This window comes from Acomys minous (genome assembly GCF_964271855.1).
Source record: "Acomys minous genome assembly, chromosome: 7".
Lineage (NCBI taxonomy): Eukaryota > Metazoa > Chordata > Mammalia > Rodentia > Muridae > Acomys > Acomys minous.
The window spans coordinates 76,914,116-76,940,836 of NC_140488.1; the positions used below are offsets into that span (position 1 = coordinate 76,914,116).

Consider the following 26,721-nt stretch of genomic DNA (forward strand, 5'->3'; position numbering starts at 1 on the left):
GCCACTCTAGGTGTGTAGCACAGAACCCGAGGTACTGCCCCACATTGCCCACTGTCACCAGCTGCCTGCTTTGCACAAGACATGCGGGAGCCAGGGGCACCGGGGACAGAGCTCCCGATGGGCTGAGGTTTCTATTTCAAAGGTGCAGAGACAACATGGAGATTAATAGAGAGCCCCCTTGCAGTTCCCAAGACGCTTTCATCTGGTTTGCTTTTACAGCAACCCTGTACAGATAGTGAGATAGGAAGGTTATCCCATTTACAGATCAAAGAGGAGACAGAATCTACTCAAGTTGATCTGACAGCAAGAGGCTAGCCAGACCTTAACCCTGAGTGTTTGGACTCCTGAGCCAACACTGGAGTTGTTCATTCAAAACCCTCACACCCCTGCTTTTTTTTTTTTAAGGTACTGGAAACAGAACCCAGAGTTTCATACATGCTAGGCAAGCACTGCATGCTGAACTATATACTCAGTATTTTATTGTATTTTACTGTATTTGGTATTTTTTACTTTAAGTCAGGGTCTTGTTAAATTGCCCAGGCTAGCCTTAAACTTGTAATCCTCCTGCCTCAGCATCCTGCTATCTGGGATTATTGGTTTGGGCCACTAGGCTTTATAGACTTTTGCATTTTTTCCTTAAAGACACACACACACACACACACACACACAGAGAGAGAGAGAGGGGGGGGGAGAGGTTTACATCTTGACCGGAGGCATGTATTATCTCTATATGAAAGGACATAGCTTAAACAGAAGGCAGGATATGATTCCTGTGAGACAGCAGATATACAGTATGCTGGGGATCTGGAAGAAGGAGAAGACAATATTTGACCTAGGCTTCCAAGAACGGCAAAGGTCTAAACAGACTGAGATGATGGGGGAAGGGACATCCAGAATGGCAGACTCTGGAAAGTTTGCCATCCACACTTGGCAGCAGTTGCTAACTTCCGAGACAACAGGCCTGCAGCAAAGGAATTCTTCATGAACAATTAGGTGCACAGGCCATGTAGGATTTCCTGTTTCCTACCTTACTTCATGCTATATTGTGGTACCTGTGGTGGAGCCCCAGGCTTGGGAAACACCTGCTTTGATCCATATGTCCTTCAGTTTTCCCTGAGCAGCTCCAACTGGACCAGTTCAGCTAGACACAGACAGAAGGGATTATAGGGACTAGTCAAGGTCCCTCCTCCAACTGCTTTTTGCCATTGCGTACCAGAACCCAGGCTTCTGTGTCATACTACCCGATGATCAGACTGATCACGATTTTGGTAAGTCAAGGCCAAATCACTTTCTACCTAAGGATCATAGAAACAATGTAGATACACACACACACACACACACACACACACACACACACAGACCTTTAAAACCAGACTCAAATTCTCTCATTTTAAGGATGAGAAAATTGGGATCCAGAGAGAACAAGGATCTGGCGAAGGTCAGAGAGGGTCTGTTAGGAGTGAAGTCAACACATCCTGCCTGGTTGTACTTTAGTCCGCATGACGGTGATGAATGACTGGCCTGGGAACTGGGCCTTTTCAAAGATGCTCATTCGCAGACATGAGACGGAAAGCACATCTGGTCTTTAGAGACTTGAAATCACAAGGCATTTGTTTCTGATCCTTCCACCACTCTACCAGCAGTTTCTCCCTGGCCTGCATGCTATGGCCTCCCTGGAGTGGGGGGGGGGGTGTTGGGGCTCTGGAATCCTGATTTATTCCTTGAGCCTCAGCTGATGCTTCTGTGCTCTCAAGTCAGATTTCCGGATGGAAGACAAAGTCTCTCCTTAAAGCCACTTTGCTGCCTGAGTCAGTGATGGTGGTAATTTAATCATCATTTGATAAATGCCATTTATGTCTTGTCTGAGCATTTATAGGGCATTCCCATTCGCACACCCGTGCATAGAGCCTACAATCTAAGAGCAAAGTATCGGGAGCTCTGTTTTTAAATGTAGAGAGATGCCAGGGGTAGTGGTGCATGCCTTAATCCAAGTGCTCAGAAGGCTAAAACACAAGCGGCACTAGTTCAAAGCCATCCTGGACTACATAAGGAGTTCCAGGTCAGCCTAGACCACAAACAAAAGAGAGGGAGACCTAAGGCTCAGAGAGGTAGTACAGGGCTAACAGTCACAATTCGGACTCAGAACTGTATAAATTCTCTTGCCATTCTGGAGTTACTTTTTCTTTTCCTTCCTTCCTTCCTTCCTTTCTTTCTTTCTTTTTTCTTTCTTTTTCTGGTTTTGTGGCAAGGGTCCATAGGTCATTGTAAGGAAGGATAGAAAAACAGTGCCAATACAGGAAGTAAAAGGAATTTCTCACTCTGGGGTCTGGTGGATATTGGTCAAGTGAAAATGAGGAATTTTAGCACAATCAACATTTTCAGGGGACATTGTCCACATAGAGACAGTATTTCTTTTACATAGTATTATATATAATTTTCAAATGAAAATGTAAAAATAGCAATAAACTGTGCTTAAGGTCTAAGCATGGATAGCCTTGAGCATGGCCTTACTCCTCTGGATTCTTCCTGGGAATCACACAAGCAAGATCATTAATTTGTGTTTACAGCGAAGATCCCCTCACTCCCTGAACTACTTTGTCCTGCAATTAACTTTCTACAACAAAATCAAGAACGCAACTTTTCCTAAGTGGAGTCCCTAAAGGATTAGGGCCCTCCTTAGACTGTTGCTGTGTCTCTGACTCCCATCCACTGCCACTTCTGACAAATGGATGGATAGGTGCTGCATGATGAAACAGTTCCCAAATGTCCTCCCTGTGTCTGGCTCTACATCAAATATGAGTTTACAAAGAGAGATGAGACAAGGTTGCTGCTCAGGCTTTTGTACCAAAGCGTTCCTCTCTCCCAGACACCAAGCACAGTGAAACCCTTTCCCACACCAGCCTCTGGAGCTGAAGAAAAATTCCACATCCTAGTTTTAATCTAAAATGACGTCCTCCCTCCACACACTCCAATCTTTGAGGGCAATCAAGCCATCATATGTGGATGGATAGTCCTGGAATCATCCTCCATAAGGAGATTCTGTCTCCTTTGCCTTCAGGGAGACAATAGATGCCCCTGTGACACATATGCCTATAGAAACTCCAGAGGTAGGGAGCATTGATTTTTCTTACAGAGCTGTTTATATTACTCTGAGACCCAAAGGTGGACTACACTTCCACCCTATGGACTATTCATGTTTTTTTTTTTCAGCCCAGAAACCAGAACTTTAAAAAAGTATAGAGGTCCAGGAATATTGGATTTTTTTCCCTGTTTTTCTGGTTCACCCTTTTGTATTGGCCCTATTAGTTTGCGTGGAACACATGATGGTATCCACTTCTCAGGAGTAATGAGCTGAGACACCAAAGCCAGGCAAACTCACAGCAGCTCTCAGGAGTGGTAAAGTGGTTATCGTAGGAGACAGCTGAGGTATGGTAAGTCACTTCTCTTCACCGGCTCTCTAAAACCAAGAAGCGTATACTATATGTACTATATGTGCTATATGCTGTTTTTGCATGTGTAAGTAATGTCTGTTCCCTCTAAGCTTTAAGGGAAGGCTCTGAGTACCTGTGTACTTCGGTTATCCTCAGAGAATAGAGAAGTCCAAATCTTTCTTTAGCCATAGCATAAGGAGCAGGACATCTCTGGAGTCAGATATGCCGATGACAGTAGTATGGCAGTTGCAAATGAGACTGGAATGCGAGAAAGGGCTGGAGATTCTCAACCTACGGCTCTTCCCCTCCTTAAAAGTCCCCTTTCGGCCTATTTCTCTTTCCGAACCTTGTAGGGCTCTGCGTTTTGTTTTCTAACAAGGGAAGCCATTCCCTTCCTCTGTGGAATGTATGCCCTGAGCTAGCCTGTTCCAGGGATAAATGAACACAGAGTTGGAAGCCTGTGTTCCCAGGAACTCTGCTTCCTATGTTTTCGTTTTTCTTCTAAAAAAATGCAAACCAAATCAACTCTTCCTGTTTCTGGGTTTGGGATGTGGAAGGTCACACAGCAGGAACCTCCAGTAAATAGTTCAGAAAGCTGGCCCTGGGCTGTCTTGCAGTGGGGCTGGGGTGGGGGGTGGGGTGGGGAGGTGGGGGGTGGCTGTTTGAGTGGATTCAGACCTGTGAGAAGAAGAGTGGGATGAGAAGCAGCATCCGGGTTGTGGCAAGGATCAAGCCTGCTTCTGACACCAGTTTAGCCTGTTTTTCCGTGGCAGACCAAAGGCTTGATCTCCCTGTCCATCGGTAGGCTAATTGGGAAGGTCACAGGGACTTCGGGAGAAAATCTTAGAGACAAGGCTGTTCACTCTGCGGAAGGACAGAGTCTGAGGAGAGCATTGTAGAAGAGTAAACACTTGTCTCTCTTTCATCACTCACGTAGCTATCTATAAGTTCTGCTGCAGGCACTTACTTGCGTTGAGCTTTAAGTTCCCAACTTCAATGAGCACATCAGTCTACACAAGCAGTGAGATCCCTTCCACAGATATAATGTGAATAAATAATAATAATAAAAATAAATAAATAAATGAAAAGATTCCCTTCTCCCTCAAACACCAGAAAAGCATAAATGCCAGTGGTCCGAGGGAATAAGGAATATACCGCCCTCACGAATCTCCAAGGAGTAAAAATGAGATTAGTAAGTAAAACTTGATTTACCCCCAATTCGGACTCAATATTAATAACATTCACTGGGCATAGAGGCAGGTACCTGAAGTCTTAACACTCAGAAAAATGAGACATGGGAATTATTGCAAGCTTGAAGCCCTCTTAGACTACATAGAGAGGCTCTACCTCAAAACAACACAACAGGAGGAGGAGGAGGAGGAGGAGGAGGAGGAGGAGGAGGAGGTCTTTGGACTGAGTATAGAATAACAAAGGCTTCACCATACCTACAGAGTTTGGTCAGAACCAAAGTAGTCAGATAGCAAGAATGGTATAAAAGGGGAGCCAGCTAACACCGGAATACCAGGTTCAGCTGTAATCTCTAACAATTGCTTTTAGGTAGAAAACTCAAGACTCCAAATGGCATCCTCAGGAGATCTCCAATTTGTAAAGATAGAACTAATTGAGCCCGGCAGTAGTGGCACATGCTTTTAATCCCAGCACTTGGAAGGCAGAGGCAGGAGGATCACTGTGAGTTTGAGGCCAGCCTGGACTACAAAGTGAGTCCAGAACAGCCAAGGCTACACAGAGAAACCCTGTCCTGAAAACAAAAACAAAAACAAAAACAAAAACAAAAACAAAAAACTAATCAAATGAAGCAGATATGAGCTAGCCCTCAACTCTGTCCTCTCTCATGGCCCCCAAGGACTCTCTAAGGCTTCTAGGGCTCCTCAGTTTTCCTTGTGAGAGGCATTAACTAACACGGCCCTTTCTTTCTTTCTATGTTGAGATGTGGGGCAGGCTCCAAGTTCTAATGGCTCACATGGATCTGGACCATTGGTTGAGGCTTCTGTACCCTCACAGCCATGCCTTAGGACACTTTATCATCTGAAGCCAGTGGAACTGAAATGATAGGGAAGGAAGTATAAAGACTCACCAATCCTATTGTCAGAAGTTCTTTATCTATACTATTAAAAAAATTTTTAAAGGCAGCCCATGGCAGATTCCCTGTTTATGTGAAGTCCTGGCCTTACATCTAGGGATATGGGGTCAGGCATGTAGACAGTCTGTGAAAGCTCATGGTCTACTGTAGAGACAAGAGAATAAGACAAAATCAGATAAGGTAATGTGTTATAATGGAAACAGGAAAAATGGGCATAATGGTGGCTTGACAAGCTGGCAAAGCTAAGGATAGAGTTCAGTGGAAGAGTACTTGCCTAACATATGTGGCCATAGGTTTGTGTCTCGATACTATAAGTAAAATGAGAAAGGAGGAGGAGGAGGAAGAAGAAGAAAGAGGAGGAAGAGGAGGGGTGGTGGAGGAGGAGGAAGAGGAGGAGGAGGAGGAGGAGAAGAAGGAGAAGAAGAAGAAGAAGAAGAAGAAGAAGAAGAAGAAGAAGAAGAAGAAGAAGAAGAAGAAGAAGAAGAAGAAGCAGTTATGAAACAGAATCCATTCATGACTGAGCTCCTGTAGGTCCAGAAGGAGGGCTGTGACAGGTGTGGGTAGCAAAAAAAGGGCAGATTTAGAAAGCATTACATTACAATGAGATCTCTTGTGCAAGACTTAGTGGCTGAATGGTAGCAAGTAAGAAGGATGACAGAGTCCATGTGACACCCATGATTCTTGCTTGAGTGGCTACTGGTGCATTAACCAAGGGAGTCCTGGATGAGACAGTTTCCTGAGGCCTGAAGAAAGACTGTGCTCACTGGTGGTGAATTTGAAGGAACCACAGGCCCCTTTCTGTGACAGTGTCCAACAGCACCTTCCAGATCCTTCTCTGGCACTTTACCTACAATTCCTATTCCTCTATACCCTCTAATCTTCTGGATTGGCTTAGGACTGTGCCTTGGTGCATTCATTTGACCTGCCTCTATAAGCCTGTGATAAACTCTGCTTTGTACTCTTGAAAAACAGGAGCAGGGCATGGTGGCACACACCTTTAATCCCAGCACTCGGGAGGCAGAGGCAGGTGGATCTCTGTGAGTTCGAGGCCAGCCTGGTGTACAGAGTGAGTCCAGGTAACACAGAGAAACCCTGTCTCAAAAAAGAAAGAAAGAAAGAAAGAAAAGAAAAGAAAAGAAAAAAAAAAAGAAAAGAAAAACAGGAACCATGAGGCTAGGCTTCATAGCACCTTTCACCTCAAGGGGAGTACTTATGATTCTCCACAGTCCTAGAAACCCTTGCCACATCCTCCCTGCCCCGAAAAATCTTGAAATTACCCTTCTACCAAGCATACTCCTGTTTCAGTTTGACTCCTGACATGATGCAGCATAGTATGGGGCTGAGATATAGGAGACAACACAGAGTCAAAACGCAGGAGATCGTGGTGACTTTTTGGTTTGGTCAGATAATGAAATTAAGGTTCAGTGAAAGCAACTGACTCACTGTCAGAGGAGAAGTTAACGGCAGAGATGCTAGGTCCTCTCAGCTCAAAGCCAGTGTTTCTGCCTTAGCTGAATTTAGATTATGGCTGAAAGATTTCCTGTCTCAAATGATAATCCATTCCAGATACCCCTCCAACTAAGTAGTTGTTTATAATCTTCTAAGTTGCTGGAGAAAATATCTGTCAAATGATAATCAAGTCATGATCTGCAAATGTTCATTGCAAAATAGCAAATATGGAGTGATTGAATCCATCAAGAATCAGATATAAGAATGATTTGGTGCTTTTCAAATGAATAAAATGCTTTGAGTTGTGATGATGATGATGATGATGATGATGATGATGATGATGATGATGATGGTTTTCATATGCTTGGTGTTTTAGTCTCCTGCCCTCCTGAGTTTGAGAGGTGGTACCCAATAGCATCGTGAATTCATGTATTCAATTGAAGAAATCTGTTTCTATTTTCTACCATTTACACAGGCAGTCCTACCCACCCCCAGGAATTGGAGGGAGGGTACTGGACAGCTGATAGGCAGAGTGCAGTAAGAAGACAAGCCTGCAGCCAGACTGGAGCCAGTCTGGTTGGGAGTGGAAGCTCTGGTTACAGGCAAAGTATTACCCCCCAGGTTGTTGCAGCCACTTTAGCAGCAGCCTGGAGAGAGGCTCTGCAGGGCTTTGGGCAACAAAAGAGCTTTGTGCAGTAGGAGCAAGAGGCCTCAGAGAGGATTTGGCATAAAAGTGGTAGGAAGAAAGGCCTGTGCACCCCCCCCCATCTTTACATGCTGCTGGACAGGGGAGCTAATGGCTTCCATAGAAATGTGGAGTCTGTGGTGGTGTCATTGGATTTCAGAGCAACATAGACCTTAGTGACACTTTAGTGAAGGCTAATTCATTGTATAGCTAGGGACACTTACACCCATAGAGGAGAAGGAAGAAGCCTAAAATCACACAGCTGGTAAAGGACAAAGCCAAAACCAAAATAGAGAGATCTTCTGCCAGCCTCATGCCACCCCATTCAAGTATTAGAGACTGGTTTGAAATATGGTTTTATTTGGAGGAAGTTAGTTTCTATTAGGTTCCAGAAACTATCAATGCTCAAGAAACATGGCAGAAGGCCTTGGTTGAAGTAAAGGGTAAGGCAGGGATGCTGAAAGCTTGAGTGTAGCAAAGGCACCAAGGACTCCACTCCTCTTGACCTGCTGGTTCCTATTCCCATACTCTGTAATTTTCTACTGTTCACTATATTTTAGCCAGAGGTGATCTGCTGCAGCAAGTTAGTTAGCCCTCTGACTTGAAATAGCCATTGGTTCCATCTACCATATATCAGGAAAAAACATAACTAAGTACCATAAAACCTAATAAACGCTACTGTTTAGAGTAGCCTCCTTGATTGATTTAAAGAAAGAGATTGAGTACGCAGGTCACAGGATGAAGTGGCAGGGGTCGGGGGTGGAGCAGATGTGAAGAAATGTGAAATTTGGGGAGCACTGTGCTAGGGGATCTGCAGGATGATCGTGCTAGCAGGGGTCTTGGAAAGTCCACTTGAATTGTCGTGAGCTGGACACTCGTCTCGCTCTTTGGTAAGGTAAGACAAGACCATAGCAAGAGATCCCAGGAACTCTCATACCAAGTTGTTTTGTTTTGTTTCTGCCCATGGAACAGAGGAAAGCAGAACTATCCAGAAAACTATTTGTTTGACTGCTCCTAATAAGATTATATGTGCTAATCATAGGCAACTACCAGATTCCTAGTGCTAGATTGGCTCTTCGCCTCTAAAAAGAATCTGGCTGGTCCTCTCCTCCACCACCCTGTTCTGCTATGCTAGCACTCACTCCTGTGTGGCTGTACTGAGATTCCTAGGAGGGAAAGCATCTTCCTAAGGCTAGTTCCGGCAGAGGGGGTAGAGTCAAGACTCCCAAACAAATGCTGATTCTACCACAGCGAGTTTCCTTCCCCTATAGCTCTTCCTCTGGCAACCCTCTCCACACACCCCTCCCCCTACCCCCACCCTATCAAGCAGCTCACTTTCTTCAGACCATCTAAACTCATTGAGGGATCAAGAAGCTAACAAGGAACAGACGACATTTTGGTTTTGTAAAACTCCTGAGTTTTGAGACACAAAAGCACTGCCTTTTCAACCAAAAAATAATAAAGTAAAGCAGTGTTTCTACTCCTTCTATCAGCAAAACATCAGAAAGAATCACTTTGTTCAGTATTTTGACACACACACACACACACACACACCTTTCGGATACAGGCTCTCACTATAACTAGGCCAGCCTAGAAGCCGTCATCCTTGGACCTCTCTGCCTCTGCTTCCTACATGCTGAGATTGCAGGTGTAAGCCACACGCCCAGCTCAGCATCTCACTATTTCTGTGTCTAGTCTTTGTACAAGGACCATGCTCCTTTTCTTCGACTTGTTCCAGTTGTAGTACATGTGGTGCTGGTAAGCGCAACTTTGATGTCTGTAATGCACTAGTCCTTGTGATCCATATGAGTCTCATAGAAGAAGTCCATGTTACTGATGTGGACCGCACTCCAGAGAGGAAACAATTGGCTGGGGCTCATACCATAGGAGCTGTAAGGAACTCCAGGCTAGTGCCTTACCATCCTCCTATAAACCCATGATTTCTGGTGATTTGGCCTTAATTTGGCCTGAGACTGTGTACTCACATTTACCCTTCAATAGAGATTTGTTTCCCAAGCTTGAACCCAAACCAATAGCAGGAAGAGAAGTGCCAGCCCGGCTTCATAGACAGCAACCTCCCATGCCACCCTAGAGAAGGCATTCCTCTCCTCTCTGGAGGCCACATGGTATGATATCCACCCTCCCAGGGCTCAGCACCAGTTTGTCAACTTTGTATACACGGATTACCTTGAACTTGATCCCTCTGCCTTGTTGTCTACCCTACCATATCCCGTTTGTTTCTGTGCTGTGTATTGAACCCAGAGTTTCGTGCGTGTTAAGCAAATGCTCTACCAACTGAGCTGTATCTGCCTCCTCCGGCACAGATATTCTAATGGGACAACCTGGCAGCTGTAAGTGCATTTGTCTGCTATAGGGGGAGGGTCACTATTTCAGGGCCTTGAGGGGTTTCTTTTAGCCCATGCAGCTGGTGTCTGGAAAATGAAGAAGTTTGTTGTTCTCCTAATATGGGGAGCACCCAGAACTTGTCCTCCCCAAGGTCCCTGGTGCAGAGAAGAAACTGTGCTCAGCAAGAAGTCCTGGAATGATGCTGGGGCTTGAGAGGCAGATGCATGCTGTGTGCTTGTCAAAGCAATGTTGCTTCTTCAAAAGAGGAGCCTCTCATGTGCTGTCATAGCAAATGCAAACAAACACCCCACCCTGGCAGTTCTCCTTTTTAGTAGCCACCCCCCCCCCAGAACTCGGGTTCCTCAAGTGGAAAAGTCCTTGGGAAGTCACCAAAAGCCCCCCTGACTCCTGCTAAGACTGTACCTAAAGCAGTTCCAACTCTTGGTCCTTGGCAGCCAGGACCCTTTCCAACACCCTCACAAGATGCCTCACCTCTGCCTTCAGCGTGACACTTCACTGATGCCTCACTCTTTCAGTGACCACCTCTAGCCATAACTGCCACCTAGGAGTAATGCACATTCAAGTCATGCATGAGCTGCTCTTGATGGAAGGGGGTGGGGGGGGGGAGAGCGAATGGCAACGGCTGAGGCCTTGGTGACCCCAGCAAAGTCTGACCTCAGCTATGAGTTTTGCCAGTGACTGCCAGCCGTTTCCTGGCTAGCATCCCACCTTCTCTGGTTTGCCAAAGCAATCCTCCCTCTCTAGATAGCTGCATTCTCTTCAGCACAGTGAAGTTGATCGCAGACTGCGAACTGCCTTACTCACATCCAAGTTGACACCAGGGGGCAGAAGGAAGAGAGCTGGTCAGACTCAAAGGAACTTGCCAGAGAGCAGAGGGAATTACTGAATTACACATGTCCGCTTAATCTAACTAGTCTGGAGGCCTACCTCCTCTTGGAATCCTTCCAGACACAGCAAGTATTTGGCATGTCTTGGGCACAGACCTCCAATATCAAGTTCCTTCCTTCTCCCTTCATTTACCTGCGCCCCGTTCCTGACACGTTGCCTGTCTGTAGTACACGTGCCAGTGAGAAGGCAGCCGAGAGCAAGGGAAGCACATGGGTGGCTGCCGCCTGTTGATAGCTCCGGAGGGAAATCCTCCCCTGCCTCACAGACAAGAACCAGACCTTCATCTGAGAAATAAAGAGGCGCTGCCCATAAGCGAGAGCCAAAAAGCAGGATGGAAAGAGGCCAGGATGTGCCCAGGGGAGGGAGACAGAGAGAATGTCTCCAGCTTTGCCACTCAGCCCTTGCCTCAATTCCTTAGGGCAATCAGCTGACCCATACAGATCACAAGGAAGCTGTATCCCACTGTAAGTCATTTGTGAGGTGTGAGGTGTATCTCGGCTACTTACCAACATTCTTCCTCACTGGCAGCAATGGGAAGCACTGCAAAGGAAACAGAGAAAAAGTCATGGCATCACAGAGAGAACAATGTTAAAATTGAAAGTGGGCCAAGTGAGGTGGCTAAGCTGGTAACGGTGCTTGCTGCCAAGCCTGTCCCCCGGAGTTTGATTACCAGGCTCCTCAGGACAGAAGGAGAGAACCAATTCCTGCAACTTTATCCTCTGATCTTCATATCTGTGCCACAGCAAGCACACATTGCACTCGCACAAGAGACAAATATATATATTCAAAACTGAAAAGGGTCTTTAGGACTAGCAAGCTCAATCTACCCATTTTATGGAAGGGCATATAGAGGCCCGCAGAAGAGAAGGATGACTGAAGGGAAAAGTAGAGCCGACAACCCCAGACTCCTACCTACCTACTCCATTCTACTACTTCCCACTCCACTGGCTGCTTCTCGTGATTCATTTTTGTCTTACGGAAGGGAGAATGCTCCAAGTAGTACACAGCACAGTTTCAATATCTGACATAGAGACTGTCAGAAAATCTGTAAGCATCTGATGTCACAGATGTTTAGCTTGGGGCAGTCTAGAAGTAAGGTTCTTTGGTGGAAATAGTAGTATTTAGAACTGGGAAGCCCAAGTTGAGGACAGCCTTTCTTTTCTTATTGATTTTATGTGACACCAAATAACACAATCACTTGAGTCTCGGTTTCTGTATACTTAGGAACAGGAGAGTAAAAATCCTGACCTCACAGGCTTTGTAAAGAAACATATATAGCCAGATGTGGTGGCACACACCTGTAATCCCAGCACTTGGGAGGCAGAGGCAGGTGGATCTCTGTGAGTTCTAGGCCAGCCTGGTCTACAGAGTGAGTCCAGAACAGCCAAAGCTACACAGAGAGACCCTGTATTGGGAAACACACACACAAAAAAACAGAACAACAACAACAAAAAGAAACATATATAAGTGGGTTTCAGTACCTTAAAAAATGTTATGACTTCATTGGACAAATGTTTACAGAAAGCCAGAAATGTTAAGAGAATAACAGCCCTCCAACCAAATAAGGTCCTTGTGGCAGGTACTTCTTAGTGGGAAGTAACAATCAATAAAGAAACAAAGACATTTCAGGCATTACAAAAGCCAAGGAGAAACTTTAAAAAAAAAAAAAAACCATGAGCTACACTATGATAGGAAAGTGTGACTAGGAAGATGGGCAAGGTGAGGCTCTCCCAGGAACTGAACTTTGAACAGTGACCTGGATGATAAGGAGAGATCTACCTGATGCAGAACATTCCGGGAATTCCAGGAAAAATCTGGAGAGAGAGAGAGGGGGCGGGGGTGGGGGAGGTGGAGGTAACAGCCAAAAAATCTGCAGGGCTTTGAAAACCGGACAAGAGGCTCTTGGCTTTGCTGGGAAGTGCAAGCAGGCAGCAGTTGGGGAGCAAAGGGTGAAATGATAAGTGCCTTCAACCTCCAAAGGGTCATTTGGGCTGCTGCACAGGGAGGGCTGGCAATGCTGCCATGGAAGCAGAGATCTGTCAGAAGGCTTTTGTGTGTTGTCGGGCAAACAATGTCGGACTAAAATGATAGTGATCGATCTGTTAAGGAAAGAAAAAAACGAAGGAAGGAAGGAAAGGCCTATTTCTCAGAGATAGCATCTTCTTGCTTGCTCTGTCCTTTATACAACTTGAAATCAACCAAAAGATTATCAGGAAAGGGGCTGTCAGAGTCGGTGCCATGTTTCTTACCCTAAGGACACGGTGGTACAGACACTTAGTCTCAATGAGCCCTAGTCCCGGGAGGACTTGTTTCCATCTTGGATCACCCTAGAATAGCTACAAATCAGGTCTGTCCTCGAGGAGCACATTTGTCCACAAGAAAAAGAAGGCATTGAAGCATATCCATGTTAGTGTTCACTGGTAAGGCCCTTGAAGGATGTCAGTCAGGTAGGCAGAAAGTTCTAGAATCAGAGAGGTACAGATATAAAAGTCCCCCTGAAAGCTACAAAGTAGAACTTTTGGGTGTTTTGTTTTGTTTTGTTTGTTTGTTTGTTTGTTTTTATGTTATAGAGGAGTTTATTAAGTGAGCATGGGGAGAGAAGGAAAGGGGGAGGGGTACCCCAGAGAGAGATAGAGAAAGGGACAGAGACTGAAACAGAGACAGTGGAAGAAAGTCAGAGAGGAAGAGGAAGAGAGTGGAACTTTGAATAAGCAAGTCAATATAATTCTCACTAGTGGACAAAAGGGAATACAGGAACGAGAAAGAATGAATAGGTGGATGAAAAGGACAAAGCAGGGACCCAGAGTTCCTATATATGACAATTTTGATAAATTAGGAAATGAACTAACAGTTGGGACAGACATCTACTCTGCAGTCCTTCTATAGTCATATTATATCTTTTCTCTCCTATTCTACTACCAGACCAAGTAACCATGGGCATAATAAAATTAAAGGTTGTTCAAAAGACAGAGGAGAGCCCGGTGGTGTGGGCCTATAAAACTAGATACTCAGGAGGCCAAGACAAGAGCACAAGTCTAGTGCCCACCTGTGCTACAGAGTGAAGCCAAGGCTATCCTGAGCTATGTAGTGAGACCCTGTCCCAAAATAAAAAGTTGAAAAGGGAGTGCTCCCTCTCTCATCCTCCACTCCATCCTCCAGACTTGGTCTCAAATAATCCAGGCTGCTTTCAAATCCATGATTCTTCTACCTTCACTAATGAATTGCATGGACTACAGGCTGCCACATCTATTCTGACTTAATTTTGTCCTCAGGTGTGATGTTTATCTGGTAGATGAAAGCCTTCTAGAAGAAGATGGGGCGTGAATTTCTGCGCTCTGGTGTTAGGCTACAGTGGTACTTCTTGTCTCCTGGTTGTGGAACATATTCCTGCCAGATCTGAGAGTTCTGAACCCAAGAGCTATAAGGGCAACATCAACAAAACACAGTCACTCTGAGCTGGAAGTGGTGGTGGACACCTGTAATTCCAGAAATCTAGAAATTGAAGCAGAATTACAAGGTTGAGGCTAGCCTGGGTACACAGTAAGATCCTAAAGGAAAAAACAAAAAGGCAAATAAATAAATAAATAAATAAATAAATAAATAAATAACAAAAAAGACAAATGAAAAAGGCCAAGATTAGTAGTGATCACTTCTTCCTCAGTGAGCCATTTATTCATAATGTATTTATTCATTTCCTTATTCATTCCGTTGATGTCCCCCCAGGACTTGGTCCTATGTTAGGTACTCAGGCATTTAGACAAATCAGACAGGTTCCTTCTCTGCATGTGAATTCAAGCTATATGTGCAAGCTGTCATATGTTTGAATCTTACCAACCCGCTGCATAAAGCTTTCTGTACTGAGCAGGGGGAACCATTTTGGGTAGGAGGGGGACACTTCTCAAAGCACTTGGGTCAGATCTTAAAGGCAGACAAGGGGTGAAAAAGAATGACGGTCAAACGGAAGAACATAGAAAAGGGCAAGGAGGTGTCCAAACAGGTTCTTTGAGAAACTGAAACTGTGTGTAGTCTGGCTGGAGTGTAGAGCCTCAGATGCAACGAGATCAACAGATAGGGCCCAGATTAGGAAGGGCCTGTCAGTTTGGGAAATCGTTGAAAGTACCTGAGGAAAAAAGGAACACAGTTAGGTGCGTGTTGTAATTTGGTTGATTTGGTCTGGAATTGTTGTTGTTGTTGCTGTTTGCTTGGTTTGGTTTGGTTTGCTGCTGCTGCTGCTGCTGTTGTTGCCTCTGTTGCTGTTTTAGACAGTACTATTTCATGGCTCAGACTATTCTAGAACTCACTATACGGTCCAAGTTAGCCTCAAACAATCCAATCTTATCCATTCAATGACCTAAATGTTGAGGTTACAGACATGAACACCTTTGAGCTGGTCATATTATTTGAGTTATGTTGTATTTGTTGGTTTGTGTGCTGGGGACTGAACCTGGGGCCTCACAGATGCTTGGTAAGTGAACTACATACATCTCAGCCCATAGAGTCATGTTTCAGAATGTTACCGTGGACCAGCGGTTCTCACTTGTGCAGTGGTCACATATCAAGTCATATAGCAGATATCCTGCATATCAGATATTTACATTATAGTCCATAACAGTGACAAAATTACAGTCATGGTTGAGGGTCACCACAAGATGCAGAACTATATTAAAGGGTTGCCGCATTAGAAAAGTTGAGAACACTGCCCTAGATGTTGAGTGAGGGATGGGCATGGCATTAAGCAAAACCAGAAGGGAGATTGGAGCTCTGGATTGGATGGAGACCTTTGGAATAGGAATGGGGGTACCAACAAGCAAATGGACTATTCACATGGTAGAAGCCAGATAAAGGACAGAGGATGAGAAAATTAAAGAAAAGATTCCTGGATGGCATCTAGGTATCTGGCCTGGCTACTGGGTGAATGCTGGCACTACAGTCAGAAACAGAAGAGAAGGCGGTTCTGGAGTTTATGGGAGGAAATCTTCCTATTCCCATGAATCTTGTCCTGAATCTGCTAGATTTTAGGAGACTGGAACATCTCTCTAGAGAGGTCTAATAGGTACTGGGTACACTTGCTAATGCAAAGATAAACGAAGGAAGATGCCGTCTCTGCCATCAAAGAACCTTCAGGATTGTAGGAAAGAAAGTGACCAGGCAGGGGGAAAAGATGAATTTTGGAAAGAAAGAGAGGCTGAGTTTAGGGAAACACACCTATACTCCAGTCTTTTGGAGCCTGAGGTATAAGGATCATGAGTTCCAGGCCAGCATGAGCTGTAGTTAGAGTCCCTCCATCAAAGCAAAAAGGAGACAAATAATAGATTGAAGGAGAGGGAGGGGAGAGAGAGAGAGAGAGAGAGAGAGAGAGAGAGAGAGAGAGAGAGAGAGAGAGAGAGAGATGAAAAAGCATAAAGATGCCTGCTGCTGGTGGAAAGTAGAAAGGTCTTAGTCAGGTACTTTGAATAGAAACTGCAAAAGCTGCCAACAGGCTTGATGGAAACCCAAAGAACTGTCAGCCATATGGATGGACCCAAGCTCGCTGCTCCTAGTATCTTCTCTGCCCAGCCTACAGACCCTCCACAGTCCTTGACTTGCTATCTGAGGAGAGACCTGGAAAGTCATTTTGTCCTTTCCCTGTCTGTATTCTCGGCCTCAAGCTCCACCTTTGTTTCCCCGACATCCCGTCACCCCTAATCAACCCTGTGCTGTAGACCCAGGCCTCAGGCCACAGTCATGAGAGCACGTTCCTCACATTCCAGCCTCCCCCAGTCCTCTCAGTTTGGCCACACAGAGCCCTATTCATGGCCTGGCCCTCCTCCCTTTGCACTGGGACCTCACCACCCCCAGGCCCAACCCAGCTTTTGCCAACATAGACTATGGCTTCTGTGGAAAGCAAGCTCCCCCGGCCCCTCTAGAGCTGAGTGTTCAGCCTCCCAAAGTCTTTCAACTGGTAGGTGGGTACATGACTTTTCCAGCCTATGTGTGTATGCATGCACACGTGTGCGTTGTTTACTATACTAGAACTAGTGCTGGATCGAGCCAGGCTTGCACTGGATATGAGCAGCTGGGACACATGCTGGGCTCTTAAAGAAGCTCACAGTTTAGTATGACAACAGCTGGATTATATGGAAGATGGTATGTTGGTTGGGACTAGACTGAGCTTGGCACTAAGTCCTACATTGGAACACTTTGGTCATGGTTCCACCCCACGCCAGTGTCCTGAGAACATGCACTAGTGTTCAGTATATGTCTGCTGATGGCGGAAGATATAAATCTCTGCCCTAAAAAGGGCAGCAGAGAGCTGGGGTTTTGTTTGTTTGTTTGTTTGTTTGTTTTTGTTTTGGGGGATTTTTTGGCTTTAGTTTTCCAAGACAAGGTTTCTCTGTGTAGCCTTGGCTGTCCTGGACTCATTCTGTAGACCAGGCTGGCCTCGAACTCACAGAGATCCGTCTGCCTCTGCCTCCCGAGTGCTGGGATTAAAGATGTATGCCACCATGCCCGGCCTGAGAGTTGGTTTTAAGAAGGATTATCTCACATGGGTACTCTAGACTTTGCTTGCCCCTTATAACGATAGGTCCTTAGCAATCCATATCCTTCCATGTAACAGAAGGCGGAAAGAGACTCCTAGTTGGTTGAAAACAATAGAAGAAATGCTTCTACAAGGCTTCTTCTGAGACAACCCCTCCCCCCTTTTAAGACAGGGTCTCTTGTAGTCCAGGCTGGCTTGGAAGTCACTAGAGCTAAGGATGATATTGGACTCCAGATCCTTCTGCCTCCACCTCCTGGGCCCCTGCAAAATACAGGTGTGCATCACCACATCTAGTTATATGTCACACACTCTGGATGGACTCCAGAGTTTCATGCATGCAAGCACTCTCTCACCTGAGTTACGTCCTGGGGCCCTGGGACAACTTTTTTGAATGAACATCACACCTGTCCTCCTGTCTTCTCACTGAAGGTGCTAGCTGTCCCATGCCAACTTGGAGACTATGGCCTCTCAGAAGACCTGAGTGTCCATTCATGCCCTTACAACTACTGTAATCTTCTGTCTGGTCACCACCTCCAGCAAGGAGTCCCTAACCAGTAGCCTCATTCTCACCAGTCACTCTATAAGTTACATTCACAAACACACATAGAAATTCCAGCTGATTTGGGCATATTCCCCTCCAGTTCTGTTAGGGCTTCCTTCTTTCTCCACCCTAACTCCTCTGCTGTCCCTCAGGGCTGGCCCCTTGCATTTAGCCCCTTTCCCTCAAGTCTCCAGTTTCGCTCCACTGTGTTGCCTTAGCAGGCTAACAGCCAAGCTAAGAAAGAGAATAAGGGAGAAGCTGCAACCCCCAGGGGTTGCCTAGCTAATCTCAGGAATGTCCTGTCCCGAAGAGTTGACTTTCCCACCAGTCAACACAGATGCTCCTTCCTGCTGAAACCTTGGGAATCTTTGTAGGAAGAGCAGAGCAGCCTTAGAGAGAACGGGGTAGGAAGTGGCTGGTGGGGAAAGATACAGTGCTTTCAGTGTGGGTGGGGTCTCATCTCCTGCCTCTGAACCCGTGTGACCAGAGCTGGGAGGAGAGAGTTGGGGATAAGAAGAATAGGAGATTGTTTAAACAACTCACTTCCTGAAATACAAGGTGATAGCATTATCAGTGTTTTCTGTCAACCATTTGCTTCCACAAGATGCCTTCAGCAACAGGCTTTCCAAAGTCCAAGGAAGAAAGAAATGGCCGGTGTAAGTCTCCTTTATTTCATAAGTGAGACCAGCGAGGGCCCGAGTCATGTGTCTGAGATCTCAGAGTAGTAAGCCTTCTATCTTCATGTGCAGCCATACTTACAGAGCCCCTACTATATGGCAGGATTTTGTCACATAGACATTCCCGTGCTTACGAGATGGAGCGTGCATTCTTCACTGTGTTGTAGATAAGGAAACTGAGGCACCAAGAAAGGTGAAGAGGCAGAACCTGGGTCAATCGCTTGCAGTTGCTTCAGTGCACCACTACATCCCCCTTTTTTCCTCCAGCTCTCAGTAGGTGATCCAACTCAGGGCAAAGGAAAGGCCAAGAGAAGGTTTGCCTGTGACCATTTCAAGCCCACCCCTCCACCCCAACTCCATTCTCCAAGTATCCAACTTCCTTCTCTCTGTGCCTGGGCAGTCCAGCCTCAGAACTACCCACTGGACTATATGCTCCCTGGTATCAAAGGCACAGGTGGCCACCAAAGTCTGAACAGAGAGATGGGGTTGAAGAATGCCCTTCCCCTACCCTCCTCAGAAACCTCTGACTCCAAACCCCAGGACAGGCCATCTGGGCTGCTCTTCTTGTTATTTTTACCAGTGATTTGGAAACATAAGCCAAAGCCTGGCTTTCAGAGCTTCCCGGGTCTCCAGCTGTTCTCAGGCCCCAGGGGCTGCTATGAAGAACAATCATCAATACAGGCTCTTTTCCCTGAGCCTGGGCTCCCTCCCTCCCTCCCTAGGGAACTGGGAATGGAAATCACTGACATTTTAGGAGCAGTATTTTATATTTTATTTATTCGTGTGGTGTGTGTGTAACTCTGAGAGTAAAACTATCAAAGCAGGAAGGACTCAACAAGCAATCCAACCTTCAAAGTTTGTAGGCAGAAGAACAGGCCTGGATTGCATATAACCACAGTAGACTTTGGAACTAGATTCCCTGGGTTAAAATGTCCAAGGTCACCACATAATAGCTAACATTTCTGCGTTTCCGTAAAATGAAGATGATGGAGATAACAGTACTCTCTTACAGGGTAAGTGCCATGGTGTGCACATTACAAATACTAAGCAGCAGGAGTTTGAACCTTCTTTAGTTTTTAGTCTATAGCTGTCTCCACCTCTTCTCTCCTCAGCAGTTCTGGTGTCAGATGCATCCCACAGTCGTCCATACATTATTTTGGCACCAAAGAAGAAGCTGAAGGCAAAGTTATGGATCAAATAGGTGAAAAGGATGAATGACACGTCTTCTCACTCTAAACACCTGGGATTTTTGACTACATCACGAACATCAAAGTAGAAATTCCACATGGACATTTCCAGGTCTCGGGATGAAGGCATAGCTCAGTGGCAGAGCACTTGTATAGTCTGTAAAAGGCGCTGGATTGTATACCCACCGCCAGCAGAACTTAATCAGTAGTCTTTCAGGCTCATAATCAACACCTTCTCTTCCAATCGTCATTCATTTCCAACCCCTAAACCCGGGGTGGGGGTGGGGTCCCTGAATCTCTACCTCCTTCTCCTGTTTCTATCCTTACTTTCCCTGAAATTTTCTTGTTCTTTTCATCAATAGGCCAATCCTTCAGATTAAGATTCATGTGCCTGACTCTTATCTATCAGTTCCTTGGCAAGCCCACTAAAGAAGCTTCTGGGCCAAGAAGACCCCTCAGCCAAAATATAGCAGTTGTCCAATGCTTTCTTCTCTACCCAGTTGTCTCCCATTCTATGCTAAAAGCTTTTCCCAGGAAGTTTCTCAGAGTACCTGGAAACTAGGCCAGTAAAGTTCTCAGCACCTAGTCAACTTACATTTAGCCATGCAGGAATAACCCACAGTATGGATTGTTCATAGGAGAGTGGAGAGGCAGCACCCACTACTCAGCTAGTATAACAGTTGACTTGGCTGAAGAGTTCTGCACAGAGAAGCCAGTTAACCCCTCTATCTTTCAGACCCAGGGCTTTGCCTTTTTCCTTTAAAGAAGTTTTCTCGGCCGGGTGTGGTGGTACATGCCTTTAATCCCAGCACTCGGGAGGCAGAGGCAGGCGGATCATTGTGAGTTTGCCGCCAGCCTGGTCTACAGAGTGAGTCCGGGACAGCCAAGGCTACACAGAGAAACCCTGTCTTGAAAAACAAAACAAAAACAAAAATGAAAACAAAACAACAAAAAAGAAGTTTTCTCATGACCTGAGACTGTATGTGATAATTTCTTTGGATCCAATGATTGAGAGGTGACTGTATATTCACAGCTTGCATGTGCATGTTTATTTACACATATACACACTTACCAGAAACGGGTTAATTAACCTATGGAATGTAGAGATAGGATCCAGAAGGCTGAAGTCCTTCCCTAGCCCTGAGAGTTTGTATACATTTGTGTATACTCACATTCTCCACATTCTCCTCGCCCCTCTCACAATCAACACACAGTGCGCGTGATGTGTATCTTGTTTGTAGAGATAAGGGCAGAGGAATGGAAAAGGCAGGGCTGTCCTGCTGGCTAGGACTGGAAGCACTGAATCATTGTCACGCTGACACCCCTTATCCAGCCAGGCTGATTCCCAGCACAATGAGACACCATGAGTTGGCATAGGGGCAGAGAAGGCCTGGGGTATGAACAAACACGTATAAGAATGGATGCTCACTTCATGTACATGTATATGGGTACGTGAATGTGAGACTGTGTGGTGTTTGAACAGCTGCATGGAGCTGGTTGCTGAGTACAAACATATCCTAGGACTTGGGGGCTCAGGCAGGCAGATTGTCCCGAATCCAGCCTGGGCTACAAAGTGAGACCTAGTCTTAAAAGAACAGAAATAAAGAGAAAACAAAAAGAGCAGCCATGTAGAAGTCTTATATGCACTTGGAAGAGACCATTTACGAGAGAGTGCTTGAGACTATGTACATAGATGAATTCGGGAGAGCTCTAAACACATATGCACTCAGAGCATGCCTTCAGTACATGAATATAGTGAGTGGGAAAAGGCATGTTGACCCACATTGGACTACACCTGGCAGGTTAACTTCTGTGAGCCTTCCCACGAGACTTCCCTAACCATGATTTCTTCAACTACCACAGACTCCTTGTGGGTAAATGAGGCTTGTTTCACATATAAACATATGTGCATTATGTGTGTATGAGTGGAATGTGCATCGATTCCCCCCACTAGCATCGCTGTTAGATTTCTACCAGAGTTAAGCTGCATTTGAATTTTGTAACACAGCCAGTATGGAGAGTACAGGACGTAAGAGAGACTACACTTGACCCGTCTGTATCCTGCCTCCTCATATGGTCTTGGGCATCTCACTCCTCTCCAGGACCCAGTTTCCTTATGAGAAGTTTAGAGGAGGAAACATTTGACTTCTTAGGGCCTTTCTATATCTATGCAATCTCTATATAGTGTGCAGTTGCATACTTAAGTTTTAAGAGGAAGGAAATGAGGGACAATAGGAAAATGTACCGGTTTCAAAGTGCCCCAGAGGTGATGACAGAGCTAGAGCTCTACCTCTTAGAGTAGTACCCTCTAGGGACTGGTGTGCTCAACTGAAGCAGGGGATTCATGCCCACGCAGATTATGTACACAGCACCAAGCTAGGTTCTAGGAAGGAGCAAAAGGTCATGCCAAAGAATCAAAGAAATGATTAGCCCAATGGCATGGAAGGAGGGTCTTATGCATGCTTTATCATATAGAGAGGTGGCCATAGCTACCTTCCTAGCCCTGCTAACCCCAAGGAAGACACATTGGGAACTGTATATTAGGCTTGTTTCACTCCCAAATGCCTTTGCTTAGGATACCCCTAAACTAGAGAAATGGAAAACAATCCCGAGGCCTCTTGCACCTTTGTAGTAGCCTTTGCTTCTGAGTTGTCAGCCTTCAGTTCCTCAATGAGTCACTGCTGCTCTTAGATCAAGGCAGGGTCAAAGTAGAGAGCTGAGAGATAATGGTGACAAAGGATTGGACAAGATATGAGACCCTAACCTCACTCTCCAAACAAAGAATAAACTCTGCCCTTTGCTTTGGTCACTCCCGGTGCACTGCTTGGAAAATCTGCTTTTAGCAGGACCGGCTCACAGTGTCCTCACAGTTCCTTTGCGCTGCCAACACTGGCAATATACTTCTTCAGGCCTGTAGGCTGTGGCTCACAAAGATCATGTCAAAGGTGCATAGCTAAAATGCATGCATGAAGGTTTGTGGTAGAATTTAAACCCAGTTTGTCTGCTTTCCTCCCCTTCATCTCTTCAGCTCATGGAGTACAAAATTCCTGGGGCTTCGTTTCCCTATCAGGCCTCCAAAAAAGCAGATCTGGATGACATGAGGGGTCTTTTGGCTACAGCAGCCCCTGCACAACCATGGCCACCTTCAGGCAGTGTGCCCACAGCTGTGTGGCTGTTCATGGGAGGCCTGGCTCAGAAAAGAAGGGTAACTCAGAACAGTACCTTCTTTTGAGCACCCAGCCTTTGACTGGGGTCTTAAAGCAACAGCATTGGAAAGGGGGACATGAAGCCCAAGTTTAAGTGTGGGTCTGGCAATGTGCCTCTTAGCTCTGGGATCTAGTCATGTGTCGCTTTGTATCTCTAAAGATCTCATATGACCACAGGACGCCTGCGTTCCTCTCCTTGTCACTACCCCCCCAACCCCGTATGTGTATGCACGCACATGCACAAATGCACATGTGACCTTGTACTCTATATAATTTTGTGGATATGCCCGGATCTATATATCTTTATACATGTGCTCAGAGGTGTATGCAGTTGTATGTACGTGTGTCTCTCAATCTTCCTAATGCTGCGACCCTTTAATACGGTTCCTTATGTTGTGAGGACCCTCATGAGTAAAATTGTATTTTGCTGCTATTTCCTAATTATAATTTTACTACTGTTAAGAATAATAATGTAAATATCTATGTTTTCTGACGATCTTATGTGACCCCTGTGAAGGGGTCATTAGTTCCCCAAAGGAGTCATGACCCCACAGGTTGAGAACGACTAATCTACATACTTGTGTGTGTGTGTTGTCTGTGTATACATCTACATTCATGTGCTTTTGTATGTACACTTGATTGATATGCCTAGCTGTATATGGCTGAATGTCACAAATGTAAATGTATGGGGTTTTTTTGTCTGTGGCCATATACATGCATGGAATCATATATGTTTCTTGACCTGGGATGGATATTTTTCACTTCTTTTTTGTTGTTGTTGTTGTTCTTTTGTTTTGTTTTTGCTTTTGAGACAGGGTTGCTCCATGTACCCCTGGCTTTCTTGGATTTGCTCTGTAGACCAGGCTGTCTTTGAACTCAAAGAAATCTGCCTGCCTCTGCCTCCTGAGTGCTGGGATCACAGGTGTGCACCACCACCCCTGGAGTCTGACCTCCTCTTTTAATTTCTCTAGTCCAGTGCTTTCTAACTGACTGTCATGAATCATGAGTATTTGCTGAGCATCTTGGACTAATGAGGACAAGGCAATGGAAGTTCATGTCAAGCACCTAGCATTGCTCATTAATAGGACGGTATATGGGAAGGCTCTCAGGCATCAAACCCCAAAGTCACTTTCAATGCCCCTTTCCTTTATCTTCATCATTCTAGCCAAGTCACCAGCTCTCCCCGCCCGTATCCAGCACCGTGGCCACTGCAGCTATCTCCTTCCCAGCCCCTGTCTCCACTTGGACCCTTTCACATTGCCCTGGCCTGCTCGTGCTGCTGAGGTGCTTCTCCTAAAAACACCCATTTAATTATATGCCTGCTTTCTTAAAATTGCCCCCCCCCCAAGCCCCAGAACAACAGGCTCTAGATGTTAAAATTTCATGGGTAAGGTTAACGATTTTGAAATATAGCGAAACAGTGTCACAATCTTTAATTTTGCTGAAAACAGTCATTAAAACTTTCTCAATCTTTTGTTAATATATATATACCATTTGAACCCTAGCCTCATAGGAAAGTCTCAAAAGATTTGTTCATTGAGTTGAAATAATTTCTATTTACGAAAACTGCACATTGTTTTTTACTTTTCTCAAATTCTACCACATATGGACGAATTTTTCACTTAAAAAAATCCCCACTAATAGAAGACCATATAATCCCAACACTCGGGAAGCAGAGGCAGGTGGATCGCTGTGAGTTCGAGGCCAGCTTGAGCTACAAAGTGAGTTGAAGACAGCCAAGGCTACACAGAGAAACCCTGTCTTGAAAAAACAAAAACAAAAAAGAGAAGACCATGATCCCCCCAGATCAATTTTAAAGCCTTTGAGAGGCAGCCCCATTTTCAACTCTTGACTTGAGCCACACCGTGAATTGTGCCCCATGTGCAGCCCCACTGATCGTGTGCCAGCTTCCAGATCCACCACCCTCTGCCAGTTCTTGCTCATGTAGTTCCCTCTGTCAGGCATGCCTGGAATTCCCTGCCCCTCTTTTGTGGACTGACAAACTTTTCTCTTCCTTCCACCCTCAGACCCAACCCAGATGTGACCTCCTGTGAAATCTTTCCAAGTCCCCCTGGGAGGAAGGGAGCTTCCCCTCCTAAGAGCCCCTGGCAAGTCTTCCAACCTATCTTACACTCAGGATAGTTACTCAAAAGTCTTCCCGGAAGACTGCGCTTTGAGGAGTGATAGCATATCAAGAAAAGCACAGACTTTGGAGTCCAGACTCCAACTGTGCCAGCCATAGTTGAGTGCTGTTGTAAGTAGCGCTTAGCCATTCACAGTGTCTCTTCCACAGCTATCAAAGAAGGAAATTACCAGATAGTGGTAAAGATCCCCCAGGTCTGGCACATGCAGATACTAAATACATGTTAGTGCCTTGGTACTTGAGAACAGAAATTGTATTGCACATACTTATGAACTCTCCTGTGTTCCCACATTCCCCATGACCAGGACAGAGCAGGTCTTCAACGAATATTTAGTGCCTGCCTGCCTGCCGGGCTATGTAGTATAGCGCTTGGCATGTAAAGAAAGCTTGATGAACATCTCTCTACCATGGTCCTCATTTCCTTTTGAAAGCGTACAAGCCACACCCTCTCTGCCTCATGTAGTTCCTGGTACCTAGTGCACAGTAGATGGTTGCTCCATGTTGATGAATTTCAATGTGAGTAATAATAATCCACACCATTTCTTGTGTGGATGCCACATGCCAGGCACCAGGCTAGAAATCTCACACCTTAGCTCTTTGTGTTTGCGAATATTTACTATGTGAACAATTAACAGCAGCCTCCTTACCCTCCAAGGTTAGCTTAGCCATCCCCCCTTTAAAGCTAGAAAAACGGACGCTCAAAGAGGTCAAGTGTTTTATCTCTGTGCCAGGCTTGAGAACCTAGAGACAGATTTGGTGAAAACAAGAGCCAGCTAACGTCCTTGTTTCCATAGGAGAGAAGTTCAGAGATTCAGTCAAGTGGCAAGGCGCAGGGGTTGAATCAAACCCTGTCTGGCTCCAAGAGCCTTGCCCAGTCTCAAAGCTGGCCAGGCCTTCCCTGTCATCATTCAATGGGCTCGGCTGCCTGCTTCCCCCATGAACAGGGGCCTTAGCTGGGCTGCAGCTGGCCAGACACTTACCTTCACTTTCCTGAAGCAAGCCCAGAACACATCCAGCAGAGGCATCTTGGGGCGTGAGAGGTTAGAGGGACTCAGCAGGGATCTGCTGGGCCTGAACCTCTCTGTCTAGGGGAAAACCGAGAAGAGACCCAGGGCTCTGGAAGAACCAGCCCTCGCCCTGCACTCCATCAGCGCCACTGGGAGTGGAGAGGAGCGAACAGCAGCAGCCTGTTCAGCTCAACAGCTCATCGGCAGGCCCCTCCTGGAGGGTTAAAGGGAGGGAAAGACTGGAAAGAAGGAAGGAGGGAGGGAGAGAGGCTGGCTAAGGAGGAGGGACCAGGAGGCGGGTCACTGATTCAAACTCCGCACAGTTAGCCAGTTGGCCAGGACAAACAGCGACACTGACTGAAATTCCCTGAATACTACAGTTTCCCCAGCCTGGTTGTCCAGTTTGTCTCCTTGGCTCACATGCTCACCTTGCTACCTGTGCACTGGTACACTGGCCAGATTGCCTCCTGGTCTACTAAGTAACATACAAGCTGTTCCCCGCAACTCCAGACACAACCA

General features: G+C 45.8%; 1 protein-coding gene across 1 annotated transcript in view; it reads right to left on the reverse strand.

The window, feature by feature from the left end:
- STARD8 (StAR related lipid transfer domain containing 8) overlaps positions 1-26,414 on the reverse strand; it is a 75,645-nt gene extending 49,231 nt beyond the window's left edge. The window contains exons 1-2 of the mRNA XM_084790437.1: positions 26,176-26,414; positions 11,428-11,461 (exon numbers count right to left, since the gene is read on the reverse strand). Of these exons, the coding sequence (XP_084646563.1) occupies positions 11,428-11,461; positions 26,176-26,220 (79 nt within the window). The 5' untranslated portion in view covers positions 26,221-26,414. The remainder of the gene's footprint in view (positions 1-11,427; positions 11,462-26,175) is intronic.
- Between the last annotated feature and the right edge of the window lie 307 nt (positions 26,415-26,721).